Raw genomic sequence first — 16,117 nt, 5'->3', positions numbered from 1 at the left:
ACTTAAGTCTTCAACTACTTTAATATCCATTTGTGCTCAAAAATCTTGCAAGACGCAATGTATAGTCTCCCTCAGACTATACATTACTTAATGTTTATAAATGTAATGCATCAATAACTGCACGATTAAATAAATTGTTACGTACATGTACAAGTCAGGCTGCAATTAAAATGGGATCAAATTGACGTGTTGATTTAGATACATACCTACAGGTATGTATACAGGCATAGTTTCATCTGTCAGTCAGTATCTAATGAATTTGGCAGAAAATATTAAGGATAATGAAGAAAAACAGACAAAAGATGGGGACCAAGAAAAAGAAAATATTTATTTACACTTTATTCTGTTTTAACTCTGGACAATCCCCAAACCATGTCATAAAAGGGATGGAGATGCCTCCATAACTATGTATGTGCAGAGATGAACAATGTGCCCAGGGATCCCGATGAATGCAGAGACAACAGTGAGAGCCAAAAAAAAAAAAAAAGTTTGGAAAGAAAAGGAAAAGAAAGAAAGAAAATAAAAAATACTTTTGAATTTTTCCTCCTTCAAACTTGCCGTTTTTCACAGCGAACACTCAATAAGAGAACATTGGGGTATTTTTTTTTTTTTAGTAAAAATGTACACTTTATTCACTCATAAAGACTGATAAAAAACAAACAAACAAAAAAACATGCCCAGAAGAATGAATGATTAAGTGAGTGAGTGAGTGAGCGAAGGATGCGATGGTGGTCCAGCTGTACAGGGTTTCGGGCCGGACACATGGGACAAAATGGAGGCGTGGGTGTGGCCACAGGTTTGACGGACAGATGGCAGGAGTGCTGAAAGTCCACCTCTCTCTTCCTCTCCTCCTGTCAGCGATCAGAACTTCTTAAACTCCACGTCGTCGGGGGGGCTCATGTCGACTGTCCGCTTGCCCACGTCCGTCCAGTTGGTGCTCAGGACCGTCCCACCCGACTCCATCTGGGGCACAAAAAAGGGCACACAAAAAAAAAGGGGGGGGGGGGGCAAAAAAATTATACAGCGAATAGCACAAACACAAAACTCTGGTTTGGAGAGACTGGTAGGACTCTGTTGGAGGAAGGAGGGTGGGGTGGGGTGGGGGTCTTAGGGGAAGAGAGAGGAGGCAAAAACATGGTGAATATTCCAAATTCTGGTTTGGAGAGACTGGTAGGACTCTGTTGGAGGAAGGAGGGTGGGGTGGGGGTCTTAGGGGAAGAGAGAGGAGGCAAAAACATGGTGAATATTCCAAATTCTGGTTTGGAGAGACTGGTAGGACTCTGTTGGAGGAAGGAGGGTGGGGTGGGGGTCTTAGGGGAAGAGAGAGGAGGCAAAAACATGGTGAATATTCCAAATTCTGGTTTGGAGGCGTTGCTATGAACCGGACACTCGTAAATCTCCATAGGGTACTTGCCCTTCCTCACAAGCCGCTCTTTGTGGCAAGAGGAATCCACTCGGTCCAAGAAAAATGTTATGGAAGCAGCACGAGCAGCATATTGCTTTTAAAACGAAACAAAAGCTCCTTGGAGAGGGGAAAACGGCCCATAATAACCTCTCGTAACGAGAGGCCAGTGTTTTTATAGTGCACATCTCGCTTCACTACAGCAAGCGGTGCATGCTCCATCCTTGCAACTCTTAATCTCCTCTTCCAATTAAGACACTATGGACGTTGTGTGTGTGTGTGAGTGTGTGTTTGTATATGTGTGTGTGTAGGGGTAGGGAGGTGGGCTAAATGGGGACTGCTAATAGAGCTACCTTGGATATTGCGGATGATTAGGAACGAACCGAAGCCTCGTCCGCACGGCTCGATAGTCTTGCCAGAGGACGACTGGGATGTGTGTGTGTGTGTGTGTGTGTGTGTGTGTGTGTGTGTACACGAGGGTAGGGATCATGCGAACAGAGAGCAGATGCAGAAGCGCAAGTACTGTCCTGGTCGGCTCGGCGCTCATTAAATCTTTATCGCTCGGTCTGGAGGGGTAATGTTCTAGCTGCCGTGGCGTCTCCGACGATAACGCTAACTTAGCCGCTCGCATTAAAATGCTGGCGGGGGGAGGAGGAGGAGGAGGAGGAGGGGAGACATGACAAGAGGCAATCTAGGTCACTCAAAACAGCCTGTCTATTTAATTCAGTGAGATCCGCCTGAAACAGCTCCCTCGAAAAAATTTAGAAAGTGAGAGGAGAGGAGGGGGGTTGTGCGTCTGAGACAGTGTGTGTGTGTGTGTGTGTGTGTGTGTGTGTGTGTGTGTGAGAAAAGAAGAGTTAGAGACAGAGAGTAAGAGTGTGTGTGTGTGTGTGCGCTCACAAGAGAGAGCGAGAGAGTGCAGTGTTTATGTCGGGGCACATTTAAGAGTTCCACAAGTTCAACTCACAAAGGACTTGTTCATGGCACGCTTGACTTCATCCGAGCCGTCCGTGTAGATCTGCTGGAAGAGCTTGTTGAGCGCCGCGTCTCCCTCCAGCTTCTCGTTCTTCTCCTCCTCCTTGATGTCGCCCACCACCTTGTCCCAGTTGCGCGTGTAGTGGCAGGACGACGGGTACTGGCCTGCAACCGGACGAGAGCGAGGGAGAGAAAAGAGAAGTGATGAGGATTAAAGAAACACAACGTAGTGATTTTATAAAATGATGGCATCAAACTCATTATGACGATACACAGACTTAAAATAGGCAGAATTGTGTGTCTGCACCGATGCACACCTTGTGTTGCACTATATAGCTTTGCCGTTTGCTGGTCCCCCTTCATCAGAGGTGCGTTCAAACTCGCAAACATAGGCGAAAGTTTGCAAACAGTTTTCCGCTAACCTTGAGTATTTGGTGAACATTTGCAAACAATCCCAAACAGTCTGAGGAAGTAGTTCTCCGCGAACATACAGTGAACCTGGACATAAGTTTGATGAAGGCAACAATGCAAATACCGTTACAATGGAATATTAACACCAAATCGTTCAAATTTAACTGTTTGCCAAATTTGAATTTGGTTGTTGACCCCACCCCCCCCACCCCTAAATGTATGTTGAATATTGACAAAAAGGGGAATTCCTTCAGTCCTACTTTGTCGTTATAGTAAGTGGTGTGGATGTCTTTTTTAATTAACTTTTACTGTTATCAGTATTGTTATCTTTGGCAGTGTTAACTTTTACTGTTATCAGTACGGTTATATTTGGCAGTGTTGACTTTTACTGTTTTCAGTATGGTTATATTTGGCAGTGTTGACTTTTACTGTTTTCAGTATGGTTATCTTTGGCAGTGTTAACTTTTACTGTTATCAGTACGGTTATCTTTGGCAGTGTTGACTTCTACTGTTATCAGTACGGTTATATTTGCCAGTGTTGACTTCTACTGTTATCAGTATGGTTATATTTGGCAGTGTTGACTTTTACTGTTCTCAGTATGGTTATCTTTGGCAGTGTTGACTGGCACGTGAGTGGTGCTTAGGCACAGCAAGGACACGTCTCTGGCTCAACACAAACAAACTACTAGAACGTCTGGAAGGAGTGCGATTTGAACATTCAAAGAACAGGATCCAGGGATGTGACATCTACTTTTAAATATCTCATGATTTCATGAGCTTCTCTCTAGTTGGTCGTGATTTGATCTCTTCATCTGTCAGCACCTTAAAAGAGACAAGAGATGTCTGAAGCGGGTTGGAATCACAGATGATCGTCGGGTCGGTAATCTCCCCTCTGAGTGTGGCGTGGCAGCGCAGCCATTTACAGCACACTGGTTACTTCAATATGGCTAAGTGCTCTGTGCTCTGTCATCACGCATTCACATTAACACCCGCCACACACAGAATTACATTTCCCACAAGGTTCTCTAACGCAAGCCGCCGCCACGCGTGCAAGTCCCTCTGTATGTGTGTGTGTGTGTGTGTGTGTGTGTCTGTGTGTGTATGTATCTAAGAGTGTCGCTGGTCGCCTTTGCCAAGCAGACTTTATAATGAGCGCCCGCATGCTAATCAACTCCCACTTAAGCGCGCGCGCGTGCGCCCAGCGAAAAAACAGCGGCAGCGCCAGTCCGGGCAGCCGGTGCCAGCGGAAATCACGCCTTCAATCAGCTCCCTGCAACGCGCCTGTCAAACAATGTGCACGGGCAGAGATGAGATTACCAGGGCCTTTCACACAGCACTTAACACTGACTTCTCCAAGCTAATGTGAGTGGGTATGACAGGCATGACAGGGCGGTGGGTGCTGTGAATGTGTGTGTGTGTGTGTGTGTGTGTGTGTGAGAGAGAGTATATATGTGTGTGTGTGAGAGAGAGTATATGCGTGTATGCGTGAGTGTGAGTTTGAGACAGTGTGTCTGTGTGTGTGTGTGTGCACGCGCATGTGTGTGTGTTTGTGTCTGTGTGTGTCTGAGGGCATGTGTATGTATGTGTTTTGGTGGCTGCGACTACTGACTGGGGGTAAAGTGCTTGACGTTAGGCAGGGTGCCCTCCCCCTCCAGCTTCTCCCATCGGATGCCCTCTGTCTTCTTCATCTTAATCTCGATCTGGAGGGAGGAAGAGAAAGAGAGAGAAGAGAGGAGGGGCAGGGAGGGAAGAGAAGAGAAGAGAGATGGTGAGTTTTTCTGACAGGACACACGCCTTGAGGGTTCATCGAGACACGTGAGCCGCTCCATCTTCTCAAAGAGCCGCCGTGTCCACACTGTTTATTTAATTTATTTATTTTATTATGAATGTCTGTGTGTGTGTGTGTGTGTGTGTGTGTGTGTGTGTGTGTACAGACTTAAGAAGACAGGAAGCTGAGGGGAAAACGTTCGGATGTCGGTGCAATTAGGGGAACATCTCAGCACGGCTTCCTGATAGGGAATGTTTCATTCATGAACCTTCACAGGGGCTGTGATCCCCGCATTTGGGAACGGAGTTCATGGATCGTGGCTATGGAAGTGATTTCAGTGTGTGAGTGGGTGTTTTCTGTGTGTGTGTGTGTGTGTGTGTGTGTGTGTGTGTGTGTGTGTGTGTGTGTGTGTAAGCGCACACTTAAATGTCACAAGGCGCATTTCCGTTTCCGACCTTTTTTCCCTGTCTCTCAGCTGGGGAGCTCTCGCTTCCCCTCAGAGGACGACAGAATCCGATTGGGCAATTAACGCAGGTCTGAGTGGAGAGTGGAAATCTTAAAGAGGAGATGGGAGGCTCATCAAGGCGCTCAATTACAGCGAGAGCACAGCCCTGAGGTGGGATACTTCGCTCGCTATAGATCCCATATCTACCGGTACAGCGGCAGAATAGATTAGCACCAGAACAGATGGAGTTCAAAAAAAAAGGAGAAAAAAAAATAGTCTGATAGATGAGAGGAAGAAAGAGGAGGAGAAGAGAAAGAGAGGGAGGAATAAGGCAGCAGGGGAGAGGGAGAGAAAGAGAGAGCAGAAAGGAGAGGGAGTGGGAGAAAGAGAGAGATGGAGCAAGGAGAGGGAGAAGTAGGAGTTGGAAAGAGCGATAGAGAGAAGGAGGGAGGGAGGCTTGACTTGGGGAAGAGACTGGTAAGGCAAGTAGGACAGATGTGCTGAAATGAAAGGGTCGAAGAGTTAGAGGCAGAGGAGAGTTAAGAGAGAGAGAAAGGGGATTATAGTGAGTGGGGGCAAGAAGGGGGGGGTGGGGTGTAAGAGAGAAGTTAGAAAGAGTGACCGGGGGAAGAGAGGAAGGAGAGAAAGAGCGAGCGAAAGAGCACACAAGAGAGTGGAGGCGAGAAGAGAAGAGAGGGAAGAGATCCCTGCTCCTTCCTGCTGCAGTGCGTGGTTGATACGAGCACTCGACTACTGCAGCCATGGTGACAGTGCTGATAGGCTCGGCTCTCCTCCCGCTCTCCTCCACCTCTCTCTACTCTTCTGCGAGGGCTCTCCGGCATTCAGCTGCCTCCTACATCTGCTATGGCTGGCTTTAAAGCACCTGACAGACTTGCATACCCTCTTCACACCAACGCAAACCACATGCCAGTGTTGGGCTGGTGCTAGTGCTGTGAACTTGTGAACCTTTAGAGAACTGGTTTGATTTCGTCAAAGGCTAAAGAGCCATTTGGCCAACAGCTAGCTATCTAGCTATCAACATTACATTAGTTTTGTTGAGGTGAGAAATTATTAGAAATTACCTTTTCTTTTTAAATGGGACTCAAACGTTCAGTTGGTTTAACAACAAAAAACTTTATTTAGCCTAGTATGTAAGCTGATGTAGGCGTTTATTTGTTCTAGACCAGCAAAAGGTGCTCTGGAACCAATTGTCCAGGTGGAGAGCTAACTTTTTTGTCAGTTGAAATGTAAAGAACTGGTTCTGCACTCAAACTTCTTTGGTGAATAGTGTGAAGCAGACTCTGAGCTAGGAGTACAGCAGGCCTCCTGACAATGACATTAGGACCTTGAAATGGCAGCATACCCATACACCCACCCTACTGCGCCCAGTGTGTGTGTGTGTGTGTGAGGGTGAGTCTTTTGGGAGGTGGTAATCAGATGTTGCTGCTGTCACAGTCACAGCTATTAGCTGCGAATGCCAACTTCCATACGCTTTGATACGCCTGATGCTTTCTCTTAATAAATTAATATATAAATGGCGATAAGTAAACAAATAAATAAATAAATGTGCTCCATCAACAACACCCCTCTGCGCCCCCCCCACCCCCCACCCCACCCATACACACTCAATAGTGGTGGCTCTCTGGATTATTAGCGGCACATTCAAATGGAGAAATAAACAAATCAGCTCTCAGTGACAGGCGTGGAAATTAAAAAGGGGGACGCAGGGCGCTCGTTTAGTTGCAGGGGGAGAGTGGGAGAGTGGGAGAGAGAGAGAGTGAGAGAGAGATATACAGTGAGAGAGATACATAGAGAGAGAGAGCGAGAGAGAGAGAGAGAGAGCGCGAGAGAGAGAGAGAGAGAGAGCGAGTGTGAGTGAGAGAGTTATACAGAGAGAGAGAGAGAGCGCAGCACTACTCTGTGTCGCACTGTCTATTGCCCCTCGATGACGCCTGGCGCTCGCTGGGTGCCTGTGCCCTGGCGAGTCGGGCCAATGGTAATTGGTTTGCTGTCATTGTCGCCGGCAACGCTCCCGGCGGGCACGAGGGTCAGCTGCCACTCTGGGCGCCTCAGCTCGAGGATCTGGTGTGTGTGTGTGTGTGTGTGTGTGTGTGTGTGTGTGTGTGTTGGGGTTAAGTGTGTCACAGAGGGGCAAAGCTTGTCGGCTCGCTTGAAAAGATGGCACTGCAGTGTTAAAAGCTTTACAGGACGAGGCGTGATTTGTTTACCAGAATCCCCCCCCCCCCCAACACACACACAGACACACAAACACACACACTCAAGCCTGAATCCTTCCCCCGAAACCCCTGAGACAACATCAGAGGAGTGTGGGTAAATTAGATACACAAACTTGAGCGAATGTAGGAGAGGAAGACAGGGAGAAAGAAAGAGGGAGAGAGAGAAAGAGAGAGAGGGGGAGCAGTAAGAGAGAATGAAAGATAGAGAGAACGAAGGGGGAGTGGGGGTAGACAGCGAGGAAGTGCGAGAGATCCAAGAGCACCAGAGACTGGAGAAAAGTAGGCAAGTTGTGAGAGTACGGAAGCATTAACAAGATTAAGTCAGAAATCCCCCTCTTGACGTGCTAATTCACCTTGTACCTGCAGAGGCAGCCACAGCCGCAGCCCCGGGCCCTGTGCTTTGAGGAGATAAAAAAAGGAGAGAGTGTGTGTTTTTCACTCGACTCTCCACTGCTCTTACGGGAGCCGATGCTGCCGGATGCAGAAAAAGAGGCATCGTAAGGGGGAACGCAATCATGAGAACAAGAACGAGACTCCTCCGAGTCTCAGCGAGGTGAAGGCTCAGTGACTGAGATCACACCTCTGTTAATGAATTCACCAATGTCGCCTATTCATTGCCCAGATCAGAATTGTCAAAAACTCCAGCTATTTTACTGCGGCAAGTGTAGAATCCCAAACTACACCACCAATTGACATGCTGGGAGCGCCTTGTCAGATTTTGGTTTGTAATAAAAAGTGGTGCTCTACTACAGTTTCTTCTGCAAAAAAGTGGATGCCTTGGTAAAACAAAGACAAAACCCTTTTTGTTTCAATCAACATATTCCGAAAAATGCTACCTAACAGTGGACATTGATCCCATTTTAGGTCACTCTGTGCTGGGAAGAAGCTCAGGTTTGGCATCGTTCACTCAAGCCCAGAGAACAGCTGGTTCCTAGAAGGTCATTACACTAACTTTACATTTGAAACTGCTCATGTGAATCTGATCACCTTACTGCATACACTGGAACACATGGTCAGTATGGCCAAACTGGGGGCTGTGTTTCTGTGAAGGTGTGTGTTGAGTTTTTTTTAGGCTTGTGTGTGTTTTCATGCGGCTGTATGTGTAGGTGCTTAGTAGGTGTGTGTGCGTGTGTGTGTGTGTGTGTGTGTGCGTGTGTGTGTGGAGCCGGGTGTTCCTAAGGAGCCCTGTGGACCAGGGAACAAACAGGGCTTTGTGAGGGTTTAAGCCCAGTCATCCGGAGAGAGACGGAGTGTGTGTGTGTGTGTGTATGTGGGGGGGGGGGGGGGTGTATGTGTGTATGTGAGAGAGAGAGAGAGAGAGAGAGAGAGCGCAGGAGGACTGAGCTCTCCTGAAAGTGGTCTAACTGCACTGCCCTCCCCCATCCTCTCGCCCCCACCTCCACCCTCGTTCAAACAGAGCCCTTGTCAGCCTCCCTCTGACACACACACACCGGTGGTATGCAATTTCCACTGTTGCCATGGAAGACACAGCTAGCTAGGCAGGGGCGCAAAGCCCACTGCCTGAGAATTCTGACTAGCCCAGTAGGAACACGCATCTACTTCTCTCGGTTTTTCGCTGACGGTGTGCGCGCGTGTCTGTGTGTGCAAATCACGGACGTCTCCTCGGATGAGCTAAAGTCTGGTTTAAAAGCATCTCCATACAAGGCACTCAGCGATTTTTTAAAGTGTCTGAATCTTTAGCACACTTATTAAAAGAATTAGCACTTCTGAGAGAGATGGCGCCCACTGAGGCGTTAAGACAGGACAGGAACTGTGAACCTGAAACTGTGTGTGTGTGTGTGTATGTGTGTGTGTGTGTGTGTGTGTGTGTGTGAAAGTGTGTGAGAGAGAGGCTATTCATATCCTACTCTTAGTTCAAGTCAGGTGATTGGGGGGTTGTGTGTGTGTGTGTGTGTGTGTGAGTGTGTGTCTGTAAAAGAATGTGACTTTGAGAGTAAGTCAGAGAGGAAGAGAGCGAGAAAGTGTCTGTGTGCATCTCTGAGAGTGAGTCTGTGTGTGTGTGTTTGTGTGGAGGGTCACTTCACAGGCCTTCTCTATGACGGCAGCCATTTGCCAACAATTTCTGGCATGCTGCCACCTGTTAGTTCTGAAAGGATCCGATTCGTCTGCAGACATCATCAGTATGCTACTTTCATCTCACTCTCCAATCATCCAGGAAATCATCAAGAGCTGAGCAAATTGGTGGCTAGATATAGCACTACAGTGTGTGTGTGACACACACACACACACACACACACACACACAGGCAGGTGGATCTACATAAAAATAACTATATGGTTCTGCTCAGTCAGCTTCCGAGGCTATTTTACGTGTACTGCTGAAGAAGGTCATTCGTCCCCAGAGGTCCTGGTTTACAGGAGACCTCGTGTACCACACTGGACACTCTATATTTCCCTCTCCCTCTTTCTCTCTCTCTCTCTCCGTCTTTCTCTCTTTCGCTCGCTCACACACGCATGTTTGTGTGTGTTTACTTGCTTGCTAAGCTTTTGAACAAACAACTGTGCTCTCATGCTGTGTATAGACCACTGTATGTCCTGAAGGTGTTATTCAGAGGACGTTAGCGGAACCATAAAGAAGAGTGATGGATACACTGCGTGACAAACAGATAGATATATCACCAGATAAATATATACAGGCACACAGACAGATAGGCCATTAAGTACACAGTAAGATAGACAGCTGTGAGTTCAGTGTGCCATGGATCAACAGCCTGAAAGATTCAAAGAGCTTGATCTGCCTTGGTCAGCAGAACAGGACCTAGTTCAACTATGACTGCCCACAGCAACGCATGTTGACCTGTCCACATCACCATCACGCTGTCGGTCAACATCACAAGCTGCTGTCAGCTCTACCCATGACCATTAACTGGCAAACTTGTCTGAATGACAAGGGTGGCTAAACCTAATTTTCGACCTAGCAACCAGAGTGGCACAAGAGCTGGAACGTTGAACGGATGACTTCACGATTCGGACAACAAATGCTGCTTACTGCAGAGCCGTAGCCAGCCAGCGGAGCTCACAGATCTCAACCACGGATCTGTAAGCTCAAAAGGAACAAACGAAACAAAAGCAGGAGCTTTAGGACTGCTTGACTTGACAACTGCGGAAGGCGCTGCAATCAACCATGGCTCCAGAACACTTGACATCTTGTTAAGTGCACTGCACCGACTAATTGAGTCTGTACAGTGGGTCAAACTCGGTGCAATTCTTGTGCTCAACAAACATCGACCAAACAGCCAGTACATAATGTAAGCCTATATTTAGGTACGGTTCGAGAAGACAAAGCTTCCGTTCTCTTCATGCAACACAAATCCAACGAAGCTACACAGCCTTGCTTTATTACTGTTGTTCAAGTGCCTTAACAAGTATCAATGTTGTCCCGATCCGTTCAGTCTCTCACTAGCAGTTGAGCGGGGCTGGAGGCGGACAGTCCGGCCAGTGGCTGAAGCCCAACGAGCAACTTCCTCTGTGGGTTGCAGCTTTCTCCCGCACCCCACGCCGTCCTCTCTGCCTCGGGGCTCCCGTGAGAGCGCTGACCAGAGCTGGGCAGTGGAGACGGGAACGTCAGGACATCCACCCCTCTCCACTCCTCTCCACTGCACCACACCGTGCGCTCCAACCAACCTCTCTGCCCAGGAACACGGAAAGGCTTTTAAGCAGCGGCGTTTGCTCGCTCGCTCGCTCACTCCACCCCCAGTGAGAGGCCTCGGTCTCTTAACAGTGCCGCTCCATCAGCGAGCATGTCAGATCTCGATGACTTGTGCGGGAGATGGCACAGCAGGCCGTCTGGGCTGCCTGGACGGGTTGGATGGCGTGGCGCGGAGAGACACTGACATGGCGCTGATGCTCAACTTAGTCTTCTCTTTTTCAAGGGAGCCAGTGAGGAAAGCGAGCGAATAAGGGAGCGAGGCGTCCAAACGAGCGAGTGACCCGGCGACCAAGTGAGGACGAAAGTGAGTGAGCGTCATCTTCGCTCTTTAAGATCATGCCTGAATCCTTGCCATCTTGGGCGTCTTCATTACACATCCCCTCCCCCCCCGGCCCGGTGCCGTTCCTTGACGCTACGTTGTGGTAGTGTGTTTCATGAGCGGGCGGCTAGTCATTAATTCCCCAACGGAGGGCCACTGAAATGGCCCCCTCATTACCAAGCAATGAACCCTGCCCATGCTGGCCCCCCTCCCACTGAGAAGCAATTAAATCCTCAAACGCAACTCGTTAGCGTCGCGGCGGCTGGGCGTTAATGGCCTGTAAGTGCACATAAGAGCACACACACACACACACACACACACACACACACACACACACACACACACACACACACACACACACACACACACACACACAAAATAAAAAGTCAAGCTTGTTTCTTACAGACAATTTTATGTGATCCCCCCCCCCCCCCCTTTTTTTTTTTTAAATGGGAACGGTTGTCACTAGAGGGCAAACTTCAAACGAGCCTTGATAGGTTGTAAACATGCGTGTTTGGACGACCGTGTTTGAAGCGTGCCTGTGTGGCTGACTGGCTGGCATGCAGGCATCTTCATTAGCAAGAGCCTTGTTTTAGAGGGGGGGGGGGGGTAAGCAATGTAGATGGAGGGTTTCATTGGATGTGCTGCATGAACAGGAGGAGTGGAAGAGAGACAGGCTTTAACGCATGGCAGACTGGCATCATGCTCGTCTGCTTCAGCAGCACTAAGACCCACTGGCACAGGCCGAAAGAGAGCGCCCACAGGACTTCAAGCCTGCAGCCGCTGGTGGCACGCCGCACGCTGAGTGGCAGAGAGCAGCCATGTTTGGGATAGGCACACTTGTACCCAATTTACTGGGCAAACAACCGCATTCGGGGGCATGGCAGCACTTCAAAGACCCCATTTGCAAAAGCAAAGCCTTACCAGCAGAGAGGACCAATACATTTATTTTTATTCATTTAACTAATGCTTTGATCCAAGGTGATTTACAAGGGTAGAACAATAGGATAGAGTGCATTAGAATATGAATTCAACTGAGTCATCGCTTGTCTGTATCAGATCTATGACAATCTGAGATATGACAGGATAAATATTAGACATAGACACAGTGAAGGGATAGCTAATGAAGGGAAAGGACTATTGAAAATGAAGCTGGTGCCCCATATCTGAATATGCTAAAGCACAGACATCATGTTCTATAACTAAGCATATGATGTAAAATGCTGTGCATGTATGGATGTGTATGGGTGTGAGTGAGTGTGTATCAAAGAGAGGGAGTTAGTGTCTGTGTTTGTGAGTGAGTGAAGTGCCTGCATGCTTGTGTGTGTGTGTCTTTGTGTGTGTGTGTGTGTGTCTTTGTGAGTGTGTGAGTGTGTGCTGGCTGCAGTGGTGGCTGTAGCCGAGTGTGAAGTGGCGAGTGCAGGGCGGGGAGGAGGAGCAGACCTTGGTGGAGAGGATCCGGTAAGTGCACTGCTCGGGGACCACAGCGTGCAGGAGGCACAACTTAAGGCAGTAGTCTTCTCCCGACGCCAGCTTCACAAACGCTGACAACTGTATGAGAGAGAGAGAGAGAGATAGAGGGAGAGAGAGAGAGAGAGAGAGAGAGAGAGAGAGGAAGAGCGTGGGAGATAGCGGAGAGAGAGAAGAGTGAGGGAAAGAAGAGAGAGAGAGGCGCATCTCGTTTCACTCTTCTGGTGAGAGCAGAGCGGTTGCTGAATCATTTATGAAGATTTCGCAGCTCCTTGCAGGGGGAAAACTCTGTTCCTGCCCTCCCACAAAACACATCTATGAAAGCAGTAGTTCCACTGCCTGTTCAACAGTCTCAAAGCAAAGTACTCCACAACAATTTAGCGTTTTCTCTTTTCCCCCCCATAGCAGAAGTACTAAATAAGTTTGTAACGGATGTAATCTAAGGTCACCATCAATAATTCTAGCCATTGAACATTTCTATATACATCCACTCCTACACTTTACTTTACTCCCCACACACACACACACACACAAGCACACGTACACGTACACACACACACACACACACACACTCTCTTAGCTCAGATACCATCTTTGGAACCTAACTGTGGTAATCGGGTCCCACGGCGGGCTGAAGTGTGCAGCTGCCTCTGGCTGTGTTTACAGGCTCCGGGCGGGAACACGGGGGACGCCTGGGGCCAGCGCAGGGGCCCCTAAACCGCCCCCCTGTGGTGAGTCAGAGCGTGTGTGTGTGTGTGTGTGTGTGTGTGAGTGTGTGTGTGTGTGTTTGAGTGATTGAGTGTGTACGCATGTGTGTAAATGTGTGGTGAGTGTGTCCGATGTGTGTGTATGTGTTTGTGTGTGTGTGTGTGTGTGTGTAAGGCTGTGTGTGAAGGTGTGGTGAGCGTGTCAGTGTGCGTGTGTGTGTGTAAGGCTGTGTGTGAAGGTGTGGTGAGAGTGTCTAGTGAGTGTGTGTGTGTGTGTGTGTGTTTGAGTGATTGAGTGTGTACGCATGTGTGTAAATGTGTGGTGAGTGTGTCCGATGTGTGTGTATGTGTTTGTGTGTGTGTGTGTGTGTGTGTGTGTGTGTGTGTAAGGCTGTGTGTGAAGGTGTGGTGAGCGTGTCAGTGTGCGTGTGTGTGTGTAAGGCTGTGTGTGAAGGTGTGGTGAGAGTGTCTAGTGAGTGTGTGTGTGTGTGTGTGTGAATGTGTGTGTAAGTCTATGTGACACAGTGGTGACAGTGCAGGGGAGTTTTACACTGAGGCGCTGTCATCTATACAACCACCTCCTGTCCTCCCCATCCTCATCCTCGTCCCCATCCTCCTCCGTCCCCTTGGCCGCTCTCTGGGGGAGAAACGCTGGCGCACCCCCCCCCCCCCCCCCCCCTCCTCCCCACCACCTTCCCCCACCCCCTACCGGAGTGTCTGCCGGGGGCCTGTGGGAGACCAGCACTCCTCAGCGGCAGCAGCAGCAGCGATGGCAGCATGAGTAGCGGCCCGCGGGCAGATTCCCCAGATACCGCGCATCCATATTTCATCTGCTCTCCATCTCATTTGCAACCAAATTATAACACAAAACTCACATTTTCTGTAATTAATTTATAGAGCAGATCAAACAACGGCCCTATACTTTGATTTTTGTCCCCACCCCCACCCGCCTCTCCTTTCTTTCTCTTCCTTTATTTTTTTTAGGGGGGTGGGGGTGGATAAAGGGGGGGTTGCGCTTATTTTCATAATTGTTCATCTCTCCACCTCCTCCCCCCTCTATCTCTCCCCTTTTATCTCGGCGGCTTGCATGGCGGCCACGTGTGCATGAGTGCGTGGGGTATTAACGCCTGTCACCAACTGTGGAGAGCCTGGATAAAAAACACACACACGCACACACACACACACAGACACACACACACACAGACACACACACACACGGGCCAAAATCCCTCCTGGTCTGCCACCTGGCTGTTTAATTAATTAAACAATGATTAATTAACAAACAAACAAAAAAAAGCAGGCAGAGGAGAATTGGCGTGTTTATCTGTCAGATTCCTGTGCTGCGGTGTTGAGCAGCAGAGGGACACACCGTGACCACGCACAGGCCGGCGAGGCTCTTCTGTCATACTTATCAACTCAAACAAGAGGAGCGGAACACTTCAGCCGGCCAGCCCGGGACTAGATAAGAAGGGGGACTCCATTCCTCACGGACGACACCATCTCAGCCCTGTTCAGTGTTCTTAAGTCGGTGCTAGCTGCTGTTACAATGGCGCAATATCAATGTCCTGCACCCCGAGGCCACAGCCTCATAAAAGACACACACACACACACACACACACACACAGTCACAGACAGACAGACAGACACACACACACACACACTCTGGCTGAGAGTTAAGTGGACAGAGTTACCTCTTTCTCCTCGAAGCTGACCCTGACGTCCTCGTTATTGGCGCCCTTAAGCATGATGGTGACAATGACTTGTGACTCAGTCTGGTACCAGTCATGCCTTATCAGGGGCAGAAAAGGTTTTAAGTTCGGTCATGGACATAATAAAAACAGTCATCATTCTAAGCATTTTTGTTTTCTTGCTCTTTTTTTTTTGTATATTTTGCTTTCCTCAAAACCATAAATATAGCAATGAATGAGAAGACAAAAGAAAAAGAAAAAAAATACAGAACAGATGCTTCGCTCGGAGCCAAGGCTCGCTTCCAACAATAAGGTGATGAAGAATCTGGCTCGAAGAGAACGAGGACAATTCAGCGAGAGCTTATATGGGCAAGTCCAAACTGGAACACATATTGTGATGTACTGCAGCTTGGCTATATCTGGCATTGTTGTAGATCTCTCTAAATGCAAGGCACACAGGCATGCGAACAGTGGCCATTGTGTTTTTGGTACTATACGGCTCAGTGGGAGCCAAGCTTCGCCGTGCTGTTGTTGTACTCACTTGACAGGCAGTGGGGCAGCGGGTTGCTGTGGGGAGAGAAAGTCAGAAAAATGTTAGCCCGTGACCATTTCCAGACAAAAGGGGGGGGGGGGGGGGATGTAACTAACAAACAAACAAACAAACACACACACAGAAAAATGTAAACACGCCAGACAAGCAAACCAAAATGGTAAAAGGATGAACACCCTAAAAATAGCAGAGGGACTACTGCAGAAGACAATGTGCCACTCTGGGGTGCTGAGTATACTGAGAGCAAGAGCGCCCCACTGTGGTAGTCTATAAAAATGCCTGAAAAGCACATGGCACTGCAATTTGTTTAGCTCTGAGTCGACAGCCTCTTTGAAATAGGCTCATAAGGCACAACATAAAATGTCGGAAAACAGGAGACAGTGTCATGAAAAAGACAGCTTGATTCCCATTACTAAATAACAAACATAAAACCAGGGAGCAATGTGTGAGATGGAAGTCCGTACATGAACGATACA

The 16,117-nt window shown here is 48.5% G+C and overlaps 1 protein-coding gene across 2 annotated transcripts in view; it reads right to left on the bottom strand.

Annotated features, from left to right (window-relative positions):
* Nucleotides 1-307: 307 nt before the first annotated feature.
* sugt1 (SGT1 homolog, MIS12 kinetochore complex assembly cochaperone) overlaps nucleotides 308-16,117 on the bottom strand; it is a 30,157-nt gene continuing 14,347 nt past the window's right edge. For both annotated transcript variants that reach the window (XM_076303289.1, XM_076303288.1), the window contains exons 8-13: nucleotides 15,633-15,658; nucleotides 15,095-15,191; nucleotides 12,670-12,777; nucleotides 4,398-4,488; nucleotides 2,370-2,542; nucleotides 308-963 (exon numbers count right to left, since the gene is read on the bottom strand). In XM_076303289.1, coding sequence (XP_076159404.1) covers nucleotides 862-963; nucleotides 2,370-2,542; nucleotides 4,398-4,488; nucleotides 12,670-12,777; nucleotides 15,095-15,191; nucleotides 15,633-15,658 — 597 coding nt within the window. In that variant the 3' untranslated portion in view covers nucleotides 308-861. The remainder of the gene's footprint in view (nucleotides 964-2,369; nucleotides 2,543-4,397; nucleotides 4,489-12,669; nucleotides 12,778-15,094; nucleotides 15,192-15,632; nucleotides 15,659-16,117) is intronic.

This window comes from Alosa pseudoharengus, unplaced genomic scaffold (genome assembly GCF_046254945.1).
Source record: "Alosa pseudoharengus isolate Yale_2024_CS ecotype anadromous, Long Island Sound unplaced genomic scaffold, YU_APseudo_1.1 YU_APseudo_1.1_scf_24, whole genome shotgun sequence".
Classification (NCBI taxonomy): Eukaryota; Metazoa; Chordata; class Actinopteri; order Clupeiformes; family Clupeidae; genus Alosa; species Alosa pseudoharengus.
The sequence above is the reverse complement of the archived record's forward strand: the minus strand, read 5'-3'. Positions and strand labels throughout refer to the sequence as shown.